At 51.0% G+C, this 23,684-nt stretch overlaps 4 protein-coding genes across 4 annotated transcripts; all 4 read left to right on the top strand.

Moving 5' to 3' along the window:
• Positions 1-261: 261 nt before the first annotated feature.
• Positions 262-915, top strand: LOC311186490 (metallothionein-2; the record flags this gene model as incomplete). The annotated part of the gene is made up of 3 exons (XM_084257524.1): positions 262-289; positions 565-630; positions 824-915. 3 exons carry the CDS (start codon positions 262-264, stop codon positions 913-915), a joined length of 186 nt encoding a protein of 61 aa, XP_084113650.1.
• A 7,716-nt stretch (positions 916-8,631) lies between these two features.
• On the top strand, positions 8,632-10,197 carry LOC311186325 (metallothionein-2A-like). The gene is made up of 3 exons (XM_084257258.1): positions 8,632-8,700; positions 9,238-9,303; positions 9,968-10,197. The coding sequence occupies exons 1-3, from the start codon at positions 8,676-8,678 to the stop codon at positions 10,057-10,059; spliced, it is 183 nt and encodes a 60-aa protein (XP_084113384.1). The 5' UTR covers positions 8,632-8,675; the 3' UTR covers positions 10,060-10,197.
• Positions 10,198-15,462: 5,265 nt separating this feature from the next.
• LOC311186226 (metallothionein-1F) lies at positions 15,463-16,719 on the top strand (the record flags this gene model as incomplete). The annotated part of the gene is made up of 3 exons (XM_084257109.1): positions 15,463-15,490; positions 15,984-16,049; positions 16,514-16,719. The coding sequence occupies 3 exons, from the start codon at positions 15,463-15,465 to the stop codon at positions 16,603-16,605; spliced, it is 186 nt and encodes a 61-aa protein (XP_084113235.1). The 3' UTR covers positions 16,606-16,719.
• Positions 16,720-20,434: 3,715 nt separating this feature from the next.
• On the top strand, positions 20,435-22,091 carry LOC311186751 (metallothionein-2A-like; the record flags this gene model as incomplete). The annotated part of the gene is made up of 3 exons (XM_084257909.1): positions 20,435-20,462; positions 21,471-21,536; positions 22,000-22,091. 3 exons carry the CDS (start codon positions 20,435-20,437, stop codon positions 22,089-22,091), a joined length of 186 nt encoding a protein of 61 aa, XP_084114035.1.
• Between the last annotated feature and the right edge of the window lie 1,593 nt (positions 22,092-23,684).

The raw sequence follows: 23,684 nt of genomic DNA, 5'->3' as shown, positions 1-23,684 counted from the left end.
AGGGCGGCTTCTGGGAATTGGTGCCGGATGGCCAGGGTGCGCCCGGCGCTGCGCTCGGCCCGGTGTGCCGTCCGCTGCCGGTGACTCACCGCGCGGGGCGTGCGCTGGCGGCGCCCGGCGGGGCCGGGCTTTTGCACCCGTCCCGGCGCAGTTCAGCTATAAAAGCAGCCCGCCGCGTGCTCCGCTCCACCACGCCTCCTCCAAGTGCTACCTGTTCCTTCAGCATCCGTCTGCAGACTCGTCTAGCCGCCTCTGCTCGTCATGGATCCCAACTGCTCCTGTGCCATCGGTAGGAGATACCAGTTTGCAGAGCTTGCGAAGCAATTTCTCACCGCTCTTCCTCTTCCTAATGACTCAGTTCTGGAAACGACCCCTTTCCTAAGCGCTTTGGTGTACCTTTCACTAGGTTAAGCAGAGGCCCTGTCTTACAGACAAAAAGTTCAGTTCATGTCTTACCCAGGTTCCAGGAGTCCGTGCAACTGAGACTGGAGCCCCGGCTCCTGGTAACCATTCCAGCTTTCTAGTCCCCAGGGACCGTTCTCACCTCTGCCTTTCTCCTTACAGGTGAATCCTGCTCTTGCGCCGGCTCCTGCAAATGCAAAGAGTGCAAATGCACCTCCTGCAAAAAGAGTAAGTAGAATCCTCTGGTCATCTACTCCCTAACCACTCCTCCGCCAAGTCTCCGGTCGGCTACCCCACCTCCAAACAGCGTGACTGGTGCCTCTTCCTCAGGGAATGCAGCACCCGCACTGTGTCCCGCCGGGAATCCCTATTCATTCTTTGTCCTCAGCGCTCATCTCTGATATCGCCTTCCCTTCCCCAGGCTGCTGCTCCTGCTGCCCCCAGGACTGTGCCAAGTGCGCCCAGGGCTGTGTCTGCAAAGGGGCATCGGACAAGTGCAGCTGCTGTGCCTGATCTTGGAGAGACTGCTCCAGATGTAAATAGAGCCATGTGTCCAAACCTGCATTTTTTTTCGAACGACCTGACCCCTTTCCTACATTCCTTTTTCTATGAAATATGTGAAAGATAATAAATGTTGTTCACTTTATGCTGGCTCTGTTTTACTTTGCATGTTTTTGACATAAGGGACCTGTGTCACATGTTGTTTTGATGAGATGTGGAGTTCAGGGTTTGGGGTTCTAGGGTTACCTCTGAGAAAAGTTTTGGCAGAGTTCCCCTGTTTCCCAAATAGACAAAGATATTTGGTTCTATCCACAAAGGTTAGGTTTACTAGGAAAAAGGAGGGGAGAAGATAACGCTTGCACAGACAACAGCAGGCAGAAAGAACTGCATTTTGCCAGTGCAGAAATTGCACTGATGGAGTGTTCTTTTGGGGAGGGGTTCATTTCTTTGTGGAATTGTTACTATTGTTAAATTGATCACTTTTAGGGTGTTGTGTTAATTTGCAAGGACCCGGGAGCCTCTATAATAAATGGCCCTCAGTCTTCATGTCCTACCTCTACTCAGCCCCTACAGATATTTTCTACAGCAGTCTGCACCCAGGATTTCCTGGGCCTCAGGATTTTATTTTTTTTTTTCATTTCTGAATTCTACCCCCTGCCTCCAGTTTCTGGTCCTGTAACACCACTGTCCCAAAGTTTCTACTCTAAGCCTCCACCAGTGTGCACCAAGGCTGGGGTGGGGATTTGCACCTGAAGGACATAGGTCTGGACTCCAGAGAGCCTGTTGCGTTGACAATACAACACTGACAAATGGGAGTCGTGGAGCAAGCTGTTGGATTCAGAATGGTGCTGAAGAGCAAGATCCTGATCTTTTTATTGATAGAATAATCATGCAGCATCAATTGTGAGGGGAAGGAAGGCAAAAAGAAGAGGGAGGGGTGAAGCTAGAAAATGTGCTCTGTCATCTATAGTATCAGGGGTCATGAGTCTGCCCTCCAGGCACTTCTCATCTGCTTGATGACTGTGTTTTAATTGAGATCAAGCCCTAGGTTCTCAGCCATGGTTTCAATCTTATCAACAAGACTTCCCACTGATCAGCTTCTGAGGTCCCTTGTCATACACAGGTCCTTGGGCCCCCAGGCGGGCGTTCCTGGTCATACCTCGTGATGCACAGCCTTCCCAGGGTGATCAAACTTTTTGCTCTTGGTTGATTTGAAAGGCATCTTATAAGGTTGGGCTCCTATGACTGATCAGGCACTTCTGACCTTGTATGGAATGCAAGGTCAGGTAACAAAAAATTGTGGCCAAAAAGGCCACTTAGGATTAGCAGATCCACACGACCACCTTTGAGACTCCGTGCCTGAAAGCAGATCAGGTTATCTTTCTGAGATTTCCCTGATCTCCATGCTATCTATAATATAGTTTTTAAAGGTTAGGCCCAGGGCCTCCCCTGGTGGCGCAGGGGGTTGAGCACTGCTTTGTGAAGCTGTCCGCAGTCTCTGCAGCACTGATTCGATCTCGGCCGGCTGGCGAGGGTCCCACATGGCGCGGCAGACCTCTCCTGTCTCGCTCACTGCTCCCCTCATAGGTGTATTTCATCAGTCTGCCTGTTCTGTTCCCTGCTCTGTCTCTGGTGAATCCTCTCACCCTCCCATGTGTTTGGCCTGTACCCCGGTTCTTGTATAAATAAATAAATAAATAAATAAATATTTTAAAAAATAAATAAATTAAGGTTAGGCCCAAAGCTATAAAGGTCTAGGGCAGATAAGAGATTCTCTCTATTCTCAAGACAACTGTTGGTGCTGAAACATCTCCAGAATTTTCATTCCCATGATTTCATTCCCAGCTTCACTTCTTCACTAGATTTTGTTTTTTAAGATTTATTTATTTTTATATAAGAACTGGGGTACAGGTCAGAGGCATGGGAGGGCGAGAGGATTCACCAGAGACAGAGCAGGGAGCAGAACAGGCAGACGGACTGAAATACACTGCTGAGGGGAGCAGTGGACAAGACAGGAGAGGTCTGGTGTGCCATGTGGGTAGCTCCCTGGCCAGCCGGATATTGAACTCATGCTGCAGAGGCTGCAGATAGCTTTACAGTGCTGGAGGAAGGAGATACAAGATCGAGAAGCTAACTCACACAAGGAGGTAGGGGTAGAAGGGATTAGCGTAATCCATTAACCCAGTTGTGGAAACCAAGACCCTTAGGCATCAACACCCAGATCAGGAGGCCCAACACCCAGAAACTATCGGACTGCTATAGAGAGTGTCAACGGCACAAACCATCCACCTACAAAGATGACCCCCTCCCTGAAGATGATAAAACCTATCGCAGCCCTCACAATGGGCAGCACTCCCACTTCCCACATGTAACTATGCAGGTGCCTCTTTTTACCAGCTCTCTCCCTCTGCAGGGCAGCAGCTTTCTGGCTGCCCATGACCTGTACCACGCTGGGACTTCACTGACTTCCCTCAGCAGGACAGCTCTCTTCAAGGCCACCCACCTGCAACCATGCAGGCCTCTCTCAACAAACCTGTCCCTTTCAGGGCAGCTCTTCCTGCCTGTTTGTGTCTATGCAAGTGTCTTTTACTGTTCTATCCCTTTTCTAATAAACATGCTCTTTAAATATAACTACTTTCTCTGCCTCGTGGAGAACCTCGCCTGGAAAACTTACTGCATGCCGCCGAAACAGCAGCTCTGGTGACACCTTTCCCAGAGTGAACCCAAGGGCCCCGCACTAACTCCAAAAACCTCCTCAACAGTGCTGTGCTTAACCCCTTGAGCCACCAGAGAGACCCTAAATCTGAGATTTAAAATGCTCTTCGCATGTCCACCCAGGGAGTGTACTGAACAATGGAAACAATTCAGAAAGCAATGCAAGAGTGGGGAACACAGATATTTGAGTAGTCAGTCCTGTCCTCACTTGGCTTGCTCAGTAACCCTAACAGGACTCTCAGCTCTCCCACACCCAATCCCAGCTCCCTGTGACTTAGCTCTGAATCTGTGCGAGCTCTTTCCCAGGTATAGCTGATGCCCCCTTTCAAAATCCAACCCCGGGCTGCTTGAAACCATCAAAGTGACTGGATGTTTGGAGGGAATGCCCTGCCATTTCTCAGCAAGAGGGAGTGTGAGTGAGAATTGGTTCCGGATGAAGCATTTCGTGTCTGTCTGTTCAGGGAGATGGCAGATTCTGAGTTTGGAGGACTAGGTGGTGATTATTGGGCGGGAGTGAAACAAGAATAACTTGTAATTAATGCCAACGGTTAGTCCCTCTGGGTATCTGCTAAAGTAATTGCTATTTGATGTTCAATCAAAGGAAGACCAGTGACTTGGCAGCGGAGTTAGGTCTTTGCTGGCATGCAGGTACCTTGTGTGAAGAGGGAATTTTGGAAGTCAGCCTGTGCCGAGAGCATAGTTTTGGCCTCAGGCCATCCTGGCTCAGAGCCTACTTGGTCACTTCCTAACCTTATGACCTGGGCAAGTGCCTCCACTTCTCTCTGTTTTCCCATTTGAAAAAAGTAAGATTCTCTCTCCATTAGATAATGTTCTGGCTAGGGCTTCATGAGCAGTAGCTGCCATGACATTCTTTTTTCTTTTTTTTTAAGGTTTTTTATTTTTATTTATACAAGAACTGGGGTACAAACCAGAGGCAGGGGAGGGTGAGAGAATTCATCAGAGACAGTGGGTTGCAGAACAGGCAGAAGGACTGAAATACACTGCTGAGGGGAGCAGCGGGCGAGACAGGAGAGGTCTGCTGCACCATGTGAGTATCTCCCTGGCCAGCCGGGAATCAAACCCATGCTGCAAAGGCTGCGGGCAGCTTCACAGAGCTGTGCTCAAACTGCTGCACCACTGGAGAAGCCCTACCATGATATTCTGTTCAAGGTGATTTTCTAGAGAATTCCAGCAAGCTCCTGGAGAAAGGCTCATTGGTTTGGAGGCACTGCTCTTGGCTAGAGGTTAATGTTGAAAGAGAAAAAAATTATATCTGGTGCCAGGGCATGTGTGGACCCCCTGCAAATAGCTCCCAGGGGCAAGATGTCAAACAACATTTGAACAGAAAGCTTTCCCATCTTTCTGTCAATTATCTGCTCAGGGACCAGAAAGAGAGCCTGACTGACCATGTGTGGACTGGTGTTGTAACAGGGTGCTTTCCAGGAAAAGGGGAGGCTCCAGGTTCCCTGTCCCACTAAAGGAAGGGTGGAACTGAGCAGGGAGGAGGTGAAGCTGGAGAGGAGGAAGGAAAGAAGAAAGGATGGAGAACAAGAAGGAGACCGGGAGGAGGCACATGGAGCAGAGAGACATGTGAAGAAAGTGCTCTTGCTTCTTGGTCCTGGCTGGTAGAAACAGATGTGGGTGAGAGACCCAGGGTTGGGGAGGGAGGTTAACAATGGTAGGGTTTTCTTGATTTTGATTTTGCTCTTTTTTTTCTTTTTAAGATTTATTTATACATACAAGAGCTGGGGTGTAGGCCAGAGGCGTGGGGGGTGACAGGATTCACCAGAGACAGAGTGAGGAGCACAACAGGCAGATCTACTGAAATACACTGTTGAGGGGGGCAGCGGGCAACACAGAAGAGGTCTGCTGTGCCATGTGGGTCATCTCCCTGGCCAGGGATCGAACTCATGCTGCAGTGGCTTCATAGTGCTGAGACTTAACCCCATGTGCCACCAGGGACATCCCCTGATTTTGCTCTTTTTAAAAAAAAAATTTTATTTATTTATACAAGAACTGGGGTACAGGTCAGAGGCATAGGAGGGTGAGAGAATTCACCAGAGACAGAGTGGGAACAGAACAGGCAGACGGACTGAAAGCACTGCTGGGAGGAGCAGTGAGCAAGGCAGGAGAGGTCTGTTGCACCATGTTGGTTTCTCCTTAGCTAGCCGGGAATTGAACCCACACTGCAGAGGCTGCAGAGGCTGTTGACAGCTTCACAGTGCAGTGTTCAACCCTCTGTACCACCTGGGAGGCCCTGAGATTGCTCTTTTCTTGCCAGACTTATGTGGCTGTTTCTGACCCTTTTCTATAGGGCCCTGCTGGAAGGTGCTTTCGACCTGTGGCAGGCTTTCAGGCCTCAGTGGCCCTGCTTGGGCCAACCCTATTTGGCTGGGCATTTATTTACCCATGAGAGGAGAGGTAATTTCAGGTGCTTGATTTGGAAACTTTATTCTTTGTTTTCTTGTTGCACACTAAGGCCTTATGTTTTGTCTTAATGTGGTAGGCGGCAGAACCTATTTAGAGCTGGCAGGTTTGGGGGTCTTGGGGTGCCCCTCACCCTTTCAGAGAGATGAAACCACCTGCCCAATGTATAAACAGACCTGTGCAATAGCTGACTTTATCCCTGGCCAAAGTTGGCAAATCAAAATGTCACTGGATGCTCAAACCTTCTTGGTACAGCTAAAGATGGAAGCCATGGATCAAGGGTGTCTCTCATTTAACTGAAGCCCAGAAAGGCAGCAGGGCTCTGTAGAGGTTGCTGAAGCCCGCTCTGTGCTCTTCCCATGGCTGCCTCTGTGCCAGCTTTCTGAAGGGTGGAAGGAGAGGGCATGATGTGGCAAGCAGCCTGCATGGGTGCAAATCCACCTGTGTCACTTACACCTGGGTGACATGACCTCTCAGTATTCACTCTCTGACTGTTAGAGAGGCAAACAAGGGTGTCTGGTTCATAGGATTAAACAATTTAATATATGGGAAGAACTTAGATTGATGCCTGGGACAGAGTGAGTAGCTGTAATGAGAACTGTTATTGCATTATTAACATGCACAGCAGAGGAGACTTGTTTTTTTTTTTTAAATATTTTTTATTTATTTGTTTATTTATTTATATTTATACTAGCACTGGGTACAGTCAGAAGCGCGGGAGGGTGAGAGCATTCACCAGAGCCAGAGCTGGGAGCAGAGCAGGCAGAAGGACTGAAGTACACTGCTGAGGGGAGCAGCGGGCGGCAGGAGAGGTCTGTGCGCCATGTGGGACCCTCCTCTGGTGGCCAGGGAGCAGCCGGGGATCGAACCGGTGCTGCAGAGGCTGTGGGCAGCTTCGCTACCCAGCGCTCAACTGCTGCGCCACCGGGGAGGCCCAGGAGACTTGTTTTTTTTTTTTTTTTGCTTCTAGACATAAGACAGGTCTGGTGTGCTTAACTGTGTGTCTGTGTTGTCCTCATCAACCACGTGAGCACGTGGCCACTTGCACATAGATTTAGCCTCTCTTTTCCTAAATTGGGCATCAACTTGGGGATAGAACACCAGGAGCAGGACACCCCACATCCTAATCACACTACAGAAGGATGCCTGCCATTTCTACTCCATCTGCATCAGCATTTGATGAGCATTTAAAAAAACAATTTATGGGCCTCCCTGGTGGCGCAAGGGGTTAAGCACAGCACTATGAAGCAATCTTCAGCCTCTGCAGCAGATTGAGTTCGATCCCCAGCCAGCCAGGGAGCAACCCACACGGCACAGCAGACCTCTCCTGACTTGCCTGCTGCTCCCCTCAGCAGTGTATTTCCGTCAATCTGCCTGTTCTGTTCCCCACTCTGTCTCTGGTGAATCCTCTCACCCCCCACATCTCTGGCCTTTACCCCAGCTCTTGTATGCATAAAGAAATAACTCTTTTAAAAAAATAATTTATATTTTCTAGATATATTTCTGTATGTGAAATCACTACTGGACAGGAGGCTCCATTTTCTCCCAGACATGGAAGGTAGACACAAAAGCACAATACATTCCTCTTGTGTCATTTTGTTCCTCTCAGGCTTGATTGGGCTGTAGAGGTGTTGAAACCACACCTGGGCTGCAGGAAGCCCACTTTGACTTTCCCTTTCCCTTAGGAAGTGACTAGAATCAGCTCCATCCCTAGCTCTGTGACCTGGTCTCTACTTAACTCCTTCCGGTGTATGTGGTTTTGCCTTTGGGAAACAGCTCATAAACAGGATTTCCCTTTAGGGTTGTTGCTATGGTTCGAAGAATAAAAACAGTTAATATAGGGCTGCACTGAGTGAACGCTATATAATTGTAAGTTATATTGAAATAATCACTTTCTCAGCTTTGTGATTTAATGAGAAGTCTGCCTATCACCTAAAATTATCCCTTCTGTGGGATAGAGATGGGGAGCAATCCCATGTTTTGGGACCCTCTATCACTGAGTGGGGTGCACCGGCTTGGTAGGAGGAAACCCCTGCAAAGTCAGGGAAAGAAGCAAGTGGGTAAGTGTGCCCTTGCGCGTTCAACTCTGACCCACAACTCCCAGGTGCAAGTCATGGGTAAAGTACAGGAGGGTTGCACACGGCTCAGAAAAAGGACAAGGGCGGGGGTGGGGTGTTGGGGGGGGGTGCTGGGCGGTGGGGTTGGGCCGGGTGCTGACCTGACCAAGATAGCGAGCACACCGGGGCTTATTTCCCGGAACGCCGGGACTAGGGGTGGTCGGGAGGTGGGGTAATTGAGAAAGGCTGGCGAGGAGATGGACACCGGCGGGTCGCCTGACCCACAGCCAGTTGGCGCGAGCAGGTCCCCCGGGGGCGGCCACGCCACGCTGACATTGCACAGGGCACCTAGGAGGGCCGTGCGCCCGGCGCGGCGGGTGCACTCGGCCGGGTGAGGGGCGGGCACCGTGAACTCTGCCCCGCTGGGCCCGCGGGCGGGGCGGGGCCTTTGCGCCCGGGACGCTGCCTCTGGCTATAAAGATTGGTCGCCGCGGCTGGGCTCTACCTTGCCTTCCTCCAGCCCAAGCGCTTCTTCGTTTCTTTTTTGCACCTCCAGGCTCACCTCAGCGAGAAATGGACCCCAACTGCTCCTGCACTGGTAAGAGCGGCTGACTCTGGGGTCTGGGACGCTGTCTGCAAGGAGCGTGTCTCTGGGGTGGAGAAGGGGCCTTTTGAGATTGAGAAGAGTTGGGCTTTAGTCCCTGCAGGGCTTTCTTCCCAGTCAACCTGCCGAAAGCCTTTCGGTCGTCTCTATGCCTCTTTTTAAAGTTCAGAGTAACCGGGGCTCAAGGTTGTGCGTCCCCTGCCACTCTGCAGGTGGGTGGGCTGCTGGACCCAGTGCTGTGTCCAGGCCACAGAGCTGCCAGCATCTGATGAGAAGTGGGCTGCCGCCAGCTCCGCTCTGCCTGGGCTGGATCCTGTCTCCTTCCTAGTGAAGCAAAAACAGGAGGATATGTACCTTTCCTGGTAGGAGAGAAGGAAGGTAGGGCTCCCTCAGTCTGCCCTAAATGGGACTGGAGCTTCAGCCCTGGAGCAACCAGAGCTGGACCCTGATTAGGACATTGCTGGCACATTTGAGGACACCCTCCTGTATCTCATCACCCGCATCTCCCCCACCTGTCTTTCCTCCATGAAGGTGGCTCCTGCAGCTGTGCCGGCTCCTGCAAATGCAAAGACTGCAAATGCACCTCCTGCAAGAAGAGTGAGTGTGGGGCTTTGTGGGGACCCTGGGGGCAGGGCTGAATCACAGGAGGGGACCTAGAGCTCAGTGGGCAGGAGCTTCCCTCTGCACCTGAACCAGAATCAGAACTGAAAGAGCCATAGAGATGGTTGTGTCCCAGTCTCTCATAGAACAGGGAAACTGAGGCCCAAGGGGCCACCTAATAGTGTCAAAAACAGAAACAGAACTAGAATGAGGTCTTCTGCCTCCTGAAAAGCCACCTGAACCTTCTAGTGTTTTAAAGCACTTTATGCACCTGAACTTGGTGACCACACGTGTGTTCTCTGGCTCGCTGGTATAGCCCTTTTGTATGGAGGCAGCCAGAGCCTCCCTGACCCTCTTGGGACCTGTGCTGTCTGGAGTTTGCCCTTCTCTCATCTTCAGGACTTTCTTCACTTTGCATGGTACTAGGGAGCCACTCTCCTTCCCCAGGGGCCCTGTCACTGTTTCCAGGCTTTCTGTGTGTCCTGAGATTAGGTGGAACAGGTGTTGGAGGGCAGGACCTTTGGGAATGGTCTCAGGACAGGGCATGCGCCCTCTATTCAGTCCCCCAGGGCTGGGGCACAGCTGGTGCCAGGCCTGAGGTGGGAAAAAACCAGCCCAGGTGCTGCTGCTCTGCCTTCTCACTCTGCCCTTTCTTCCCCAGGCTGCTGCTCCTGCTGCCCCCAGGGCTGTGCCAAGTGCGCCCAGGGCTGTGTGTGCAAAGGGGCATCTGACAAGTGCAGCTGCTGTGCCTGAATTGGGGGACCCCCAGCTCCCAGATGTAAATCGAGCCACATGTACAAACCTGCTTTTTTTTATTCCACCTCTTGCCCCATTCCCCACATTCCTTTTTTCTATGAAATATGTGAGTGATAATAAAAGTTGTTGATTTTATTATGATTGTTTTCTCTTCTGTGCTTTGGAAATAAGAGACATTGTGCTAATAGGACGGGGAGGGGGGAATCACTGGGGATTCACTGTCAGACTGCAGTCCTCAGTGGATAGTGAGCTTCAAACTTCAGAGGGAATAGAATCCAAGTCCCCACTTGTTTGAATTCAACACAGGACTTGCTTTTCAACACTGTGGTTGAAAAGCCAAATATAAACATTCAAAGATACAAACTTTCATAAAAAATAAGTGAATGACTATATACGTGTTTGTTCAGGGTGCATTGACCATTCGCAAATTAGTAAAACAATTCAGAAACTAGTTCCAGTGTGTATGTGGGGGGGTGCTTTTACCTTACCTTGAGTAGCTCTGCTCCCCAACATCCCCGCAAGGAACCCATCACCTTGGCTTGCCTAGTGCCCCTGACAGGATACCCTCTCCCGCAATAGCTCTCGGGTCAGGATAAAATAAGGTTTTTGTTCAAAATCCAGCTCTGGGCTACTTGAAATCAGTAAAGTGACCAGTGGGATTTGGAGGACATGCTATTTCTCAGTAAGCACTGGCTCAGATGAAACACTGTGTCAGATGTGGGTGGATCCAGCCATTTGGAGATTGTGCTCGCATTTTAGGCAAGATGAGGTCTTGAGTGACTTGTTTGGTTCCCCTGGCCACTTGTTGAGGAATTGCTATCTGATGTTCAGTCTAGGAGAACACAAGTCACATGGGCGGGGACTCCACCACCCCAGCCACAGGGTCCATATATGGTGGGGAATCTCAGAAGCCAGATGTGCTGAAAGCATCGGTTTTGGTGTCAGGATTCCTGGTTCCCAGCCCATTTCCCAATAGGCCTCTGGAACCGGGTAATTGTTGACACTGTCAGACTCTCATTTTCCCAGTAGTAGAATGAATGAAATAACAGCACAGCTCCTAACGAGGGCCTCCTGGCAGAGGCCATTGTGATTGGAGGTTGACGCTGATCTCTGAGGATGATTTCTACCTGCCATCAGCACCCTGGGGGAAGGATTAATGGTTTGGAGACATTGCTCAGTTTAGAGGGGTGAGATGGGAATGGAACATTGATGTCCAGTGTCAGGGAGAGTGTGACTGTCTTCCTGCCATCAGCCTCCCAGGACAGACACATCGCAGCAGTGGACAGATGCAGAAGCTTTACCCACCCTTCAAGTCATTTGATCTCCATAGGGACCAGATGTGGAGTTAACAAGCAAGGACTGAACCGAATATTTCAGAAGGTTAATCATCCTGGCCATGGTCAGTCAGCTCACAGTCAGAGGTCTGAAGCAATCCAGAGCTGATCTCACTCTGTTCCGACCGCAGACTGATGAACTGGATGCCACTGGTGCTAAATCAGATCTCATTATTCAGATCAGAAGAGTGCTTTGAGGGCCTCCCTGGTGCCACATGGGTTAAGTCTCAGCACTGTGAAGCTATCAGCAGCCACTGCAGCACAAGTTCAATACTCTGCCAGGGAATTGACCCACATGGCATAGCAGACCTCTCCTGACTTGCCTGCTGTTCTCCTCAGCAGTGTATTTCAGTCAGTCCACCTGTTCTGCTCCCCACTCTGTCTCTGGTGAATCCTCTCACCTCCCGCACCTCTGGTCTACACCCCAGTTCTTGTGTGCATAAATAAAATAAATTAAAAAAAAAAAGAAGAGTGTTCTTTGTGATAATCAGCTGTGCTCTTGAATAGTGGATACAGATGCCCAGCAAGGCCATAGGACTCTGAGGAGGGAGCTAAAGGCAGCTCATTTCTCCTCCCACAGCTTCCTCTGTGCCAGGTTTCAGCATCCTCACCTTTGTGTGAACTCATGGTGGGGGGGTGGAGGATGCAGGTGGATGCTCAGGCAGCCTGTGTGGGGGCCAGTCCACCCTGTCTTACAGTTGCCTGACAACCACTCAGGGCTCTCACTGTACAAAGGACTAAAAAATGAGAGTCTGGCTCTTGGGATCCAATGCAGGAAGACTTTTTTTTTTTTAAGATTTATTTATTTATGCATACAAGAGCTGGTGGGTATAGGCCAGAGGTGCAGGCGGGTGAGCGGATTCACCAGAGACAGAGTGGGGAACAGAACAGGCAGATGGACCGAAGTACACTGCTGAGGGGAGCAGTGGGCAAGTCAGGAGAGGTCTGCTGTGCCATGTGGGTTGCTCCCTGGCCGGCGGGGGATCGAACTCATGCTGCAGAGGCTGTAGATTGCTTCATAGTGCTATGCTTAACCCCTTGTGCCACCAGGGAGGCCCCTGCAGGAAGACATTTAAAGAATTTAGATGGATGCCTGCTATAGTGAGTGACTGTAATAGCAACTGCTACTGCATTATCAGTAATAGCATAGGAGACATTTTTATATTTCCTGGTTGGTGAGCCTAGCTGTGTGACCTGTGTTTTATTGAGACCAGTTGCCCAGAGAGAATTATTCTTTCAAATGAATGAATAAATGAATGAATAAATACAGGATATATCATCAAGACAGTTGGTGTCCTCAGGACAGTCCAGAAGAAAGCCTGCCATATCTACTCTCACCTGCACCAGTATTTGGACATTTTCTTTAAACAATTCATATTTTCTAACAATTCATTACTGAGAATGTGGATCAATTTATTTCCAGAGATGGCTGATACAAAATCACAGATATATTCCTTTTAAAAAAATTTTTTTTAAAGGGCCTCCCCGGTGGCTCAGCGGTTGATCACTGGGTTGCGAAGCTGCCTGCAGCCTCTGCAGCGCCGGTTCGATCCCCGGCTGCTCCCCGGCCACCAGAGAAGGGTCCCACATGGCGCGCAGACCTCTCCTGCCGCTCGCTGCTCCCCTCAGCAGTGTGTTTCGTCAGTCTGCCAGTTCTGTTCCCTGCTCTGGCTCTGGTGAATTCTCTCACCCTCCCGTGCTTCTGACTGTACCCAGTGCTTGTATAAATAAATAAATAAAAATAAATCTTTAAAAAAATTTTTTTTAAATAATTGAAAAATTTTTTTACATCATTGTTCATTTTTAAACAATATTTGCTTCCCCCTACCCCCTCAGGTGTAGTCCCCACAGAGTTTACTTCACCGGTGCACCTGTGCACATCACCTCAGTCCCCTGTGCTCCTCCCTCTCTCTATCCCTCTTCCTCCTGCAGGATGTCTCTGATTTATAATTGTCCATTTTTGCTTTGTTGTGTTTTGTACTGTTAATATTTTTTTACACTGATGTCTTATTGGGTTCCCCTATATTCCTGCTGTAAGTGAAACCATCCGATATATTTCTTTTTCCTTCTGGCTTAGTTCACTGAGCATAATTCCTTCTAGCTCCATCCACATTGCTGCGAATGGCATGAGTTTCTCTTTTTTGATTGCTGAATAATATTCCATGGTATATATATATATAGCACATCTTCTTGAACCAGTCATCTATTTTTGGACATTTGAGTTGTTTCCAGGTTTTAACTATTATAAATAGTGCTGCACAAAATCACAGATATATTCCTTTTGTATCACTTTTGTCCCAACCAGATTTGAACTTGACACAATAGGGGCATTGAAGTCACACTGGGCCAAAAGGAATTCTCTTTGACTTTCTCTTTCCTCCTTCACAAGTGACTGTCATCAGCTCCAGTTTTCACACTATAAACGGAGTTTTTTTTTTTTTAAGATTTATTTATTTACACAAAAACTGGGGTACAGGCAGTGTACCCGGCACTGGTACAGACGCGGCAGTGTGAGAGAACCAGAGACAAGGCAGGGAGCAAAAGAGGCAGACAACCGAAAACTCCACTGAGGGGAGCAGTGGGCGAGACAGGAGAGGTCTGCCTCACCATGTGGGTATCTCCCTGGCAGGATGGGATTGAACCCACTCTGCAGAGGCTGCGGACAGCTTCACAGCACTGTGCTCAACCCGCTGTGCCACTGGGGAGGCCCTGAACTGAGTTATTTAACTCCTTACTTAGTTCTGCCTTTTGAAAAGGGACTCATAAAGAATATTTCCCTTCAGGGCCTCCCCTGGTGGCGCAGCAGTTGAGTGCTGGGCTGTGAAGCTGCCCGCAGCCTCTGCAGCGCAGGTTCGATCCCCTGCCCCCAGCGAGGATCCCACATGTGCAGACCTCTCCTGCCGCCCGCTGCTCCCCTCAGCAGTGTATTTCGTCACTCTGCCTGTTCTGTTCCCCGCTCTGGCTCTGGTGAATTCTCTCACCCTCCCATGCTTCTGACTGTACCCACTGCTTGTATAAATAAATAAATCTTTAAAAAAAAATATTTCCCTTCAGGGTTGTTTTTATAGTTCAAAGAGTGAAAGTGATTAAAACAGGGCATGACATGACCAGGTGTATGTAATCTAGCCAGGTACCTGCAAAGGAAACGACCGCTCTGTACATTGAGCAACACCGGGTCTGCCTATCACCCCAAAGGATCTCATCCCTGGGGCATATCCTGGGTTATGGGAACCTCTGTCTCCTGGAGTGGGGTAGGCTGTGGGAGGCCCCTGGGAAGTATAGGCAAAGGAGGACCCAGATAAATGTGCCAATATATACCTTAAGAGGTGTAAGGAAGGAAGGAAGGAGAAAGGAAGGAGGAAGGAAAGATGGAAGCGGGTTAGGAAGGAAGGAGAGAAGGGAAGTAGCGAGGAAGAGGACAAGAGGGAGGGAGGGAGAAATCCCCTCACAGGCCGGGGCAGGGACGGGACAGGAAGGTGGACAGGTGGGGGGGAGGTGAAGGTCACGGCAAAGGCAGGTCCTCTGCGCTCAGCTCCCTGGCACCAATCCAGTGCCTCGGGCCCTGGGCCGGGCTGCACACGGCTCCGGGAAAGGGGACCCCGAGGCCAATGTGCAGAGGATGTGGTTGCGGAAGATGGTGATGATGCAGGCGCTGAGTTCCCGGAACGCGCAGGGACAGGGTGGCGGCTGAACTCTGGAAACTCCGGGCGTGCAGGCCAGGCCACCAGAGCCTCTGGCTTACACCTCCTCGGTGGGAGCGATCTCCAGGGGGTGACCCTTTTGGAGGGTGCGCACGGACCACAACCACCCTGGGGGACTTTCTTTGCTCTCAGCCCCGCCTGGTGCGCCCGGCGCTGCGCTCGCGCTGCGCACAACTCGGCGCGCCGGGTCCGGGTGCAGCGGCTCCGCGGGGCGCGTGCAAGAGACGGGGCGGGGCTTTTGCGCCCGGGCCGACTCCTCCGCCTATAAAGGGAGAAAGCAGGCTCCTTGGCTTCACCAAGCCTTTCTCCAGTCCTCGTGCGTCTTCGTTGCCGCTGCTGCGACCTCCACCTTCACCTCAGCTGAAATGGACCCCAACTGCTCCTGCTGCACTGGTAAGCGACCCCGACTCTGGCGTCCTTGGGGTGGAAAGGGGGGAGCATTTGAGGTTGAGTAGAAGTGAACTTTAGATTCTCTCCTGCTTTCTTGCTAGTTGAATCCCCAGCCTTTCCCTTGTCCCAGTAGCTGTAGTTATGTTTATTGGGTCGGGGCTCAAGGCTGTGCTTTTCAGATCCCCGTCTGGTTAGTGGACTGCTTGCCTGGGACCCAGTGCTCTGTCCAGGCCTCTGAGCTGTCAGGAATTGAGGGAAGGGGGAAAAGGCCTCTTAGGTTTCTGTTACCCCAGCTCCAGTTGCCTGGACTGGTCAGGAGCCTGGTGCCTGCCTTGTGGAGTAACAACAGGAGGTACCAACTTCCCAGCAGACAGGGAAGCTGGGGTGCCCATTAGTTAGCTGAGTGGACTGGGAACTCTCAGGGGCCTGACAGGTAGATGCACTGCAGGTCTCTCCCTGTGCTCACTATGCTTACTGTCTCTTTTTCTCCATGAAGGTGGCTCCTGCACCTGTGCCGGCTCCTGCACCTGCAAAGGCTGCAAATGCACCTCCTGCAAGAAGAGTGAGTGAGGGGCTTTGCTGGGACCCTGTGGCCTGGGCTTAATTGGGGAGAAAAACAGCTCAGCAGGCAGGAACAGCCCTGAGTGTGTGGTTGCTGTGACCTGCCCGTGCAGCCCTGTCCTGGGAAGGCAACAGAGCATCCCTGGCCCCCGGGAGCTGCTGTGTCCCCTTGTCTCTGATATTGAGGACTTTCCTTACCTCATTGGATGGGGGCTGCCCCTCCTGTGTCCCCAGGGGCCCTGTCACTGTGTCTCCAGGTTTTCTGGGTATCCTGGGCTCAGGTGGGGCAAGACATCCTTTTTCAGGAGGGCAGGACCTTTGGGAAAGGTCTCAGGACAGGGCATGCACCCTCAATTCAGGTCCCCCAGGGCTGGGGCACAGCTGGTGCCAGGCCTGCAGTGGGAAGAAACCAGCCCAGGTGCTTACTGTCTGCTCTGCCTTCTCACTCTGCCCTTTCTTCCCCAGGCTGCTGCTCCTGCTGCCCCCAGGGCTGTGCCAAGTGTGCCCAGGGCTGTGTGTGCAAAGGAGCATCTGACAAGTGCAGCTGCTGTGCCTGAATTGGGGGACCCCAGCTCCCAGATGTAAATAGAGCCACGTGTACAAACCTGTGTTTTTTTTTATTCCACCCCTTGCCCACATTCCTTTTTCTATGAAATATGTGAATGATAATAAAAGTTGCTGATTTTATTATGTCCATGGTTTCTCTTCTATGCTCCAGAAAAAAGGGACATGATGCCTGTGAGATAGGCTCAGGAGTCACTGGGGTGCTGAGTCTGGGGATAGATAATCCTCCACTCCTGTGATACTATGCCTTCAGGCAACACAGGTTACCCATGAGCTTGAGTTTCTCTGTAGAAAACATAAACCATCAGGATGATAGTTGCGTCCACATGCAACAAGAGATACAAGTTTCCCTTTATTCTCATAAATGGTAATGACACAAACTCCCAGTAACTCTCATTCTTTAGGGTTTCCTGCTCAACTTCAGTCCATTGTGGATATTAGACTTTGAACTTCTTGGGGGGGGGTGAAATCCAGGTTCCCACTTGTATGAATTGGAGACAGCTCATTTCTAAATCACTGTGTTGAAGGACCAGTTGTAATATCCCAACTCTCACACATGTAAACTTTGGTCATTATAAAGAATTAAGACCTGTGTATTTGTTTACTGATGATTCATCACCATCAAGAAACCAGGGAGGGTAGCACACCTACCTTAAATAGCCCTTCTCTGGTACTCCAATAGCAACCATCACCTGGCTTGCCCAGTGCTCTTGACTTGACCCCTACTCCCCACTCCCTGTGACTTGACTCTGAATCTGCAAGCTCCTTCCTCTCTTGGGCTGACATCTGCCCTCCAAATTCCAGCCCTGGGCCTTTTGAAACCAGCAGAGTGACTAGGAATTTTGGGGGCAGGGGAGCCCAGTCATTTCTCAGTAGGAAGGAGTATGTGAGAGAACTCGTTCAGATGAAGCATTTCACCTGTCAATGCAGGGATATGGTGGGGCCTGCAGCTTGCATGGTAATGAGCTACTTCATGCAGGAGTGAGGCCCAGGTGACCAGTCACAAATACCAAAGGCTAGTTTTTCTCACGATTTGTTGAGGGGTTTGCTCCAGAGAAAGACAAGTCTCATGGGTCAGGAGTCAGGACCACCCTAACCACAGGGTGCCGTGTGAGGAGAGGAACTCAGAAGCCAGCCCTGAGCTGAGCATAGGGTTTGGTGCCAGACGGTCCTGGTCGGGCCTTTTAACCTGGGCAAAAAAGTTGGGAAGTTCTCTCGACCTCCACTTGACCCTATACAAGGGTGGGTATTGTATTGTATTGCATTACATTGCATGGTATTCTATTAGATCATTACATTGCGTTACATCATATTATACTTCAATGGCCTCTCAGGAAGGAGCATATTTTTTTAAATATTTATTTTATTTATGCATACAAGAACTGGGGTACAGGCCAGAGGTACGGGGGAGGCGGTGAGAGGACCCACCAGAGACATAGTAGGGAACAGAACAGGCAGATCGATGAAACACACAAGCCAGGAGAGGTCCGCTGTGCCATGTGGGCAGCTCCCTGGCCGGGGATTGAACTCATGCGTATAGCCTCATAGGTTACATCTGAACCCCTTGTGCCACCAGGCAGGCCCAGAAGGAGCATATTTCTATGTGCCAGTGACATTCTATGAAAGGTTCATTCGTGGGAAACATTATTCTTAGAAGCTGAAGATGGGATTGGATTTGCTAATATAGCGCCAGGGGGCAGTTAGGATGCCCTCTTTTCATAAACCCTTCATGCCAAGAGACTGCCACAGGATTTGGACAGACACAAGATCCTTTCCCACTCCTCGTGTCATCTGGTCTTCACTGGAACTAGGGAGAGTTAATGTGTAGGTGCTGGAGTGAGTGCTGTCGTCAGAGAGGTTAAGCTACCTGCCAACGGTCACACAGCACTGAGTGAGAGGTCTTTGCCAATATGCAGCTCATCTCACCCTCTGCTCACACTGGATGCTGTATCCTGCCTCGATATTCAGACTATAGAGTCCTTGGGATGGCCAGTTGTGCTCCTGGCTTGAGGGATGCAGACAAAGTCCAGATTGGTGGTGGGGCTGTGCAGAAGGAGTGGATGCCAGCTAATGCTCTTCCCCCTGTTGCCTCCGTGCCAGCTTTCCCTGTGCTGGGAAGCTTTCCCTGTCCTGGGAAGTGAGGGCCAGATGCTGTAGGCAGCCTGCCTGGGTCCAAATCCACTTGTGTCACTTAGAGCTGTGTGATATAACCTCGCTGCTCAGTGCTTTCACTGTAAAAAGGGCAAAATAATAGCTTCCGGTTCCCAGGATTCAGTGAATGAATACATGCAGGGAACTTAGATTGATGCCAGGCACACTGTGAGTAGATGTAATATTAGCTCTTAGTGCATTGTTACAATTTATAACACAGCAGACAGTCTTCTACATCCAGACAAATAGGTCAGACCAGTGGGATTATGGGGAATCTGTTGCCCTCCTCAACCATGTAAGCATGTGAGAGAAATTACCGAAGTCCTTCTTTAAGACAGACATGTCCCCAGAGCGGTAGGGAAGGAGCCTGCCATGTCTGTTCTCTCCTGCGCTAGTATCTCACTGGACATTTGCTTTAACTATTCACATTTTACAACTATATTCAGTGTACAAGAAAGGCAAAATCTCTGTCATCTCTGCAAATGAGAATCCATTTACTCTGACATAGAAGGTAGACACTTCATCTTATTCATTTTGTATCACTTCTGTCACAACAAGTGCTGGGAAGTGGCACCACTGATTCTATTTTTTGTAGAGATAGAAAGTCGTGAGGTTTCCCTTTTGACCCAAGTATGTCTTCATCATCTACAGCGTCAAGTTCATGCCCGTGCCTTGTGAGTCTGCTCCCTGGCCTGGGACTGAATTCAAGTTGCAGTGGCTGGCCATGGCCTGCCTGTGCTGTGTCTCTAACCCCTGGGCCACCAGAGAGGCCCAATAAATAAAACAATTCTTAAAAAAAATAAAATGAGACTGATTCAAACAGGGCTTGACATAGAAAGCCTGATGTCAGGACATCATCAGGGATACAGATGGGGATAAAGCTGTTCTGGTTTTGTGATTTGATGCTCCATTAGCCTGTCACCTAAAGCTGTCCCTTCCAAAGAGGGTGTCACTTCTTAAGGAAACTGTCCTGGAGTGGGCTGAATCAGGTAGACTGTGGGGAGCCCCTGGAAAATTACGCAAGGACCACTAGACAAATGTGCCTGCCCATTCCTTTTTGAGCCTGTGGAAGGAGGGGAAGGAGGCTTGTGTTTTGCTGTGTCCTGGAGCCCCTGAGGACAGGTCCAGGAGCCCACAGGGGAGGTGGAAGGGTGGAGAGAAGGAGGGGGAGAGGTGAAAGCAAGTCTGACCTCTACCCAAATGCCAGGTCGCCTTCCAGCGACTTGAGAAGAGACAATAGTTGCACACGGTCCGGGCGCCGGCGACACCGAGGACAACGTGCGCGGGCGGATCGCGGTGACTCAGCGGCTGAGTTAGGTCCCTGATACGCGGGGTCACGGTGCCAGCAAAACTCAGGAAAACAGGGTAAGGGCGGGCAGGGAGACCGGAACACCACGTGCAGTCGGCACGCTCCTCCGCAGGACGGGGCGCCGAGGGCCGGGCACGCCGTGTGCACAGACGGCCGCCACCCCAGGGGAGGTCTGCACCCAGCCCCGGCCAGCCCGCCCTCCCCGCGGAGTCCGGGGCGGGTGCAGGCTTGGGCGGGGCCTCTGCACCCGGGCCGCCTTCTCCACCCCTGAAGCGAGCCGGCGGCTCGGAACTCCACCAACTCCCATTAGCCAAGCTCCTCTCCGTTGCCAAGGCTTAGACCCCTACCTCACCCTGTTCGAAATGGACCCCAACTGCTCCTGCCGAGCTGGTGAGCGATGCGCGGCTCCGGGCCTCAGGGCACGCTCTTCTAGGAAAGACAGATCCTTTCCCCGGCTGGAGGGGGAGCATTTTGAGTTTGAGTGGAAGTGATTCCCTTAAGGTGGACCATTACCTGCTTCCTAGCCGCCTTCTCCAGCTCCTTACCCTTTTGCTAATGTCTCTGTTATACTTGTGGGTGCCCAGGCTCAAGGCTGCGCACCTTGAAGTGACACCGTTCCCTGGTGGTTGTCTTGGTCTTTCTGCTGCCAGACTTGATGCAGGTGGGGACTTAGCCTGTTGGGATCCCTGAGCTGGTTCAGACTGCCTTGGCCTTCCTAGTGGAGTAAACACAGGAGGGTTCCCACCTTTCACAAGGGAAAGGAGGGAAGTTGGGGTTCCCATCAGTCTGCCTGAAGGGGACAGGAGTTGCTAGGCTGGGGCCCTGGCAGAGTTGGGCTCCAAAGCATTTCTGACACACTGCCCTTGTTAGGGGGAAGTGATGTCCTGAGTTAATCCCATACAGGCTTTGTGGACTCCACCCCCACTCCAGACTAAAGCCATCAAGACTCTGGGAAAGACAAATCCCATCACCACCAAGGGAGGGTGGCTGGGACCTGAGGGTGGAGTTGGGCAGCCAGGTTGGATATAAAAAAACCAAACACATGGGCCTTGGGCTCTCTGGCTCACAATCGCTCGCCTCCTGGCTTCACCGCTCCTGGCTGGCGGCCAGCTCTCAGAGCGCCATTTTGGGATTCCTAATCAGCGGATTGGGTAGGACTCATTTAAAACTTTGTCTCCCACTTTTCTCCCAGAGCTGTACATTTCCTCATTTCCCCTTCCCTTTGTAAATAAACCTTTTATTAACCTTTCACGTGTGCCTGCAGTAGAGCATTGATAAGTCCTTTTAAGCGCGCGGGTGAGGACCCACAATCAGGCACCCCGTTTTGTATCGGGGTTGCTCTACAACACCCTGACTCCCAGGCACACGCCCTGCTCATTGCCTCTTTCCTCCATGAAGGTGGCTCCTGCACCTGTGCTGGCTCCTGCACCTGCAAAGGCTGCAAATGCACCTCCTGCAAGAAGAGTGAGTGTGGGGCTTTGCTGGGACCCTGTGGCCTGGGCTGAATCGGGGAGAGACACAGCTCAGCAGGCAGGAACAGCCCTGAGTGTGTGGTTGCTGTGACCTGCCCATGCAGCCCTGTCCTGGGAAGGCAACAGAGCATCCCTGGCCCCCAGGAGCTGCTGTGTCCCCTTGTCTCTGATATTGAGGACTTTCCTTACCTCATTGGATGGGGGTGTCCCTCCTGTGTCCCCAGGGGCCCTGTCACTGTGTCTCCAGGTTTTCTGGGTATCCTGGGCTCAGGTGGGGCAAGACATCCTTTTTCAGGAGGGCAGGACCTTTGGGAAAGGTCTCAGGACAGGGCATGCACCCTCAATTCAGGTCCCCCAGGGCTGGGGCACAGCTGGTGCCAGGCCTGCAGTGGGAAGAAACCAGCCCAGGTGCTTACTGTCTGCTCTGCCTTCTCACTCTGCCCTTTCTTCCCCAGGCTGCTGCTCCTGCTGCCCCCAGGGCTGTGCCAAGTGTGCCCAGGGCTGTGTGTGCAAAGGAGCATCTGACAAGTGCAGCTGCTGTGCCTGAATTGGGGGACCCCAGCTCCCAGATGTAAATAGAGCCACGTGTACAAACCTGCATTTTTTTTATTCCACATCTTGCCCGCATTCCTTTTACTATGAAATATGTGAATGATAATAAAGGTTGCTGATATTATGTCTGTGGTTTCTCTTCTATGATCAGGAAATAATGGACATGATGCCACTGGGAGTTACTGGGGTGCAGAGTCAGGGGATGGAGAATGCTAGCTCCTGTGATACTATGTGACCTCAGGCAACACAAGTCACTTCTGAGCAAAAACAAAAGCATCAGCAGGGCACATGGAATTCGGGAGATACAAGTTGCCTCTATTTCATTATAAACGTTGAGAGAGTAGAAACCTTTCAATCTTTTTTCATTCCCTGGGGGAGTCTCTGTGCAGCTTGAGTCCTGGATGGGTTCAGAGCTTCAAGGTCCCAGAGAGGATGGATCCCTCTCTCCACTTGACTGGGTCATACTCAGGTTTTTCTTCAAAGCAATGTCAAAGGACCAGTCTTTAAAGCCCTGTCATAAATGCAGACTTTGCAAAATTAAAAGACTGAATGGCTGCATTAAAGGTGCACCAGAGGCCTCCCTGGTTGTGCAAAGGGGTTAAGTCTCAGCACTATGAAGCTGTCATCAGCCACTGCAGCACGAATTGGATCCCCAGCCAGGGAGTTGACCTACATGGTGCAGCAGACCTCTCCTGTCTTGCCCGCTGCTCCCCTCAGCAGTGTGTTTCAGTCAGCCTCCCTGTTCTGTTCCCGACTCTGCCTCTGGTGAATCCTCTCACCCCTTGCACCTCTGGCCTATACCCCAGCTCTTGTATGCATAAAGAAATAAAATAAATCTTTAAAAAATAAATAAATAAAAGGTGCACCGGGCACTCACAAACCAGTAAAACAATTCAGAAGCCAGTCTCTTTGGGGGGGCACACACACTCTGAGTAGTGCTGCCCCACTGTCACAACCACCATCATCATCTTGACTTGTCCATTGGGCTTGTCCTCGCTTCCCCCAAGAACTGACTTGAGTAATTTGGCTCTGAATCTGTGCAAGCTGCCCCCCAGGTCAGGCTGACATCTGCTCCCCCTTCAAAAGCCCACCTCTGGCTAATTGAAACCAGCAAAGTGACTAGAGATTTGGGGGGGAAGCAGGGATTTCTCCAGGGAGGGTTGGCGAGAACTGGTTCCTGACCAAGTGTATAGTGTGTGGGGCATGAGGTGGGAGATGGGTGTCTTCCTGCATTGAGTCCCCAGGACAGGACAGCGTCACAGCAAACCCTTTCCCTTTTAATCTCATGGGAACCAGGGAACCAGGAACATATGGAACAGGGGTGCCTGTGCGCTTCTCCAGTGAGGTCTAACAACTGCCCAAAGGGGCAGAGCTCCTGGTCAGAGGTCTCACCAATACTCCTGGCCCATGTAGGCTTTCATCATGTCCTGGGATTCTATTGTTTTATACAATAAGAATTGGGGTGTAGGCCAGAGGTGCAGAGGATGGGAATGGGGGTGAGAGGATTCACCAGAGACTGAGCAGGGAACAGAACAGGCAGACTGACTGAAATACACTGCTGAAAGGAGCAGTGGGAGAGACAGAAGAG

The sequence above is a fragment of the Talpa europaea genome, assembly GCF_964194135.1.
Source record: "Talpa europaea genome assembly, chromosome: 16".
Lineage (NCBI taxonomy): Eukaryota > Metazoa > Chordata > Mammalia > Eulipotyphla > Talpidae > Talpa > Talpa europaea.
The sequence above is the reverse complement of the archived record's forward strand: the minus strand, read 5'-3'. Positions and strand labels throughout refer to the sequence as shown.

Bases quoted from the DNA above. Each gene is read 5' to 3' on its own strand.
- LOC311186325 (XM_084257258.1), top strand. From the start codon at position 8,676: ATGGACCCCAACTGCTCCTGCACTG. The intron at 8,701-9,237 runs GTAAGAGCGGCT...TCCTCCATGAAG, and splicing joins CCCCAACTGCTCCTGCACTG to GTGGCTCCTGCAGCTGTGCC. The intron at 9,304-9,967 runs GTGAGTGTGGGG...TTTCTTCCCCAG, and splicing joins ATGCACCTCCTGCAAGAAGA to GCTGCTGCTCCTGCTGCCCC.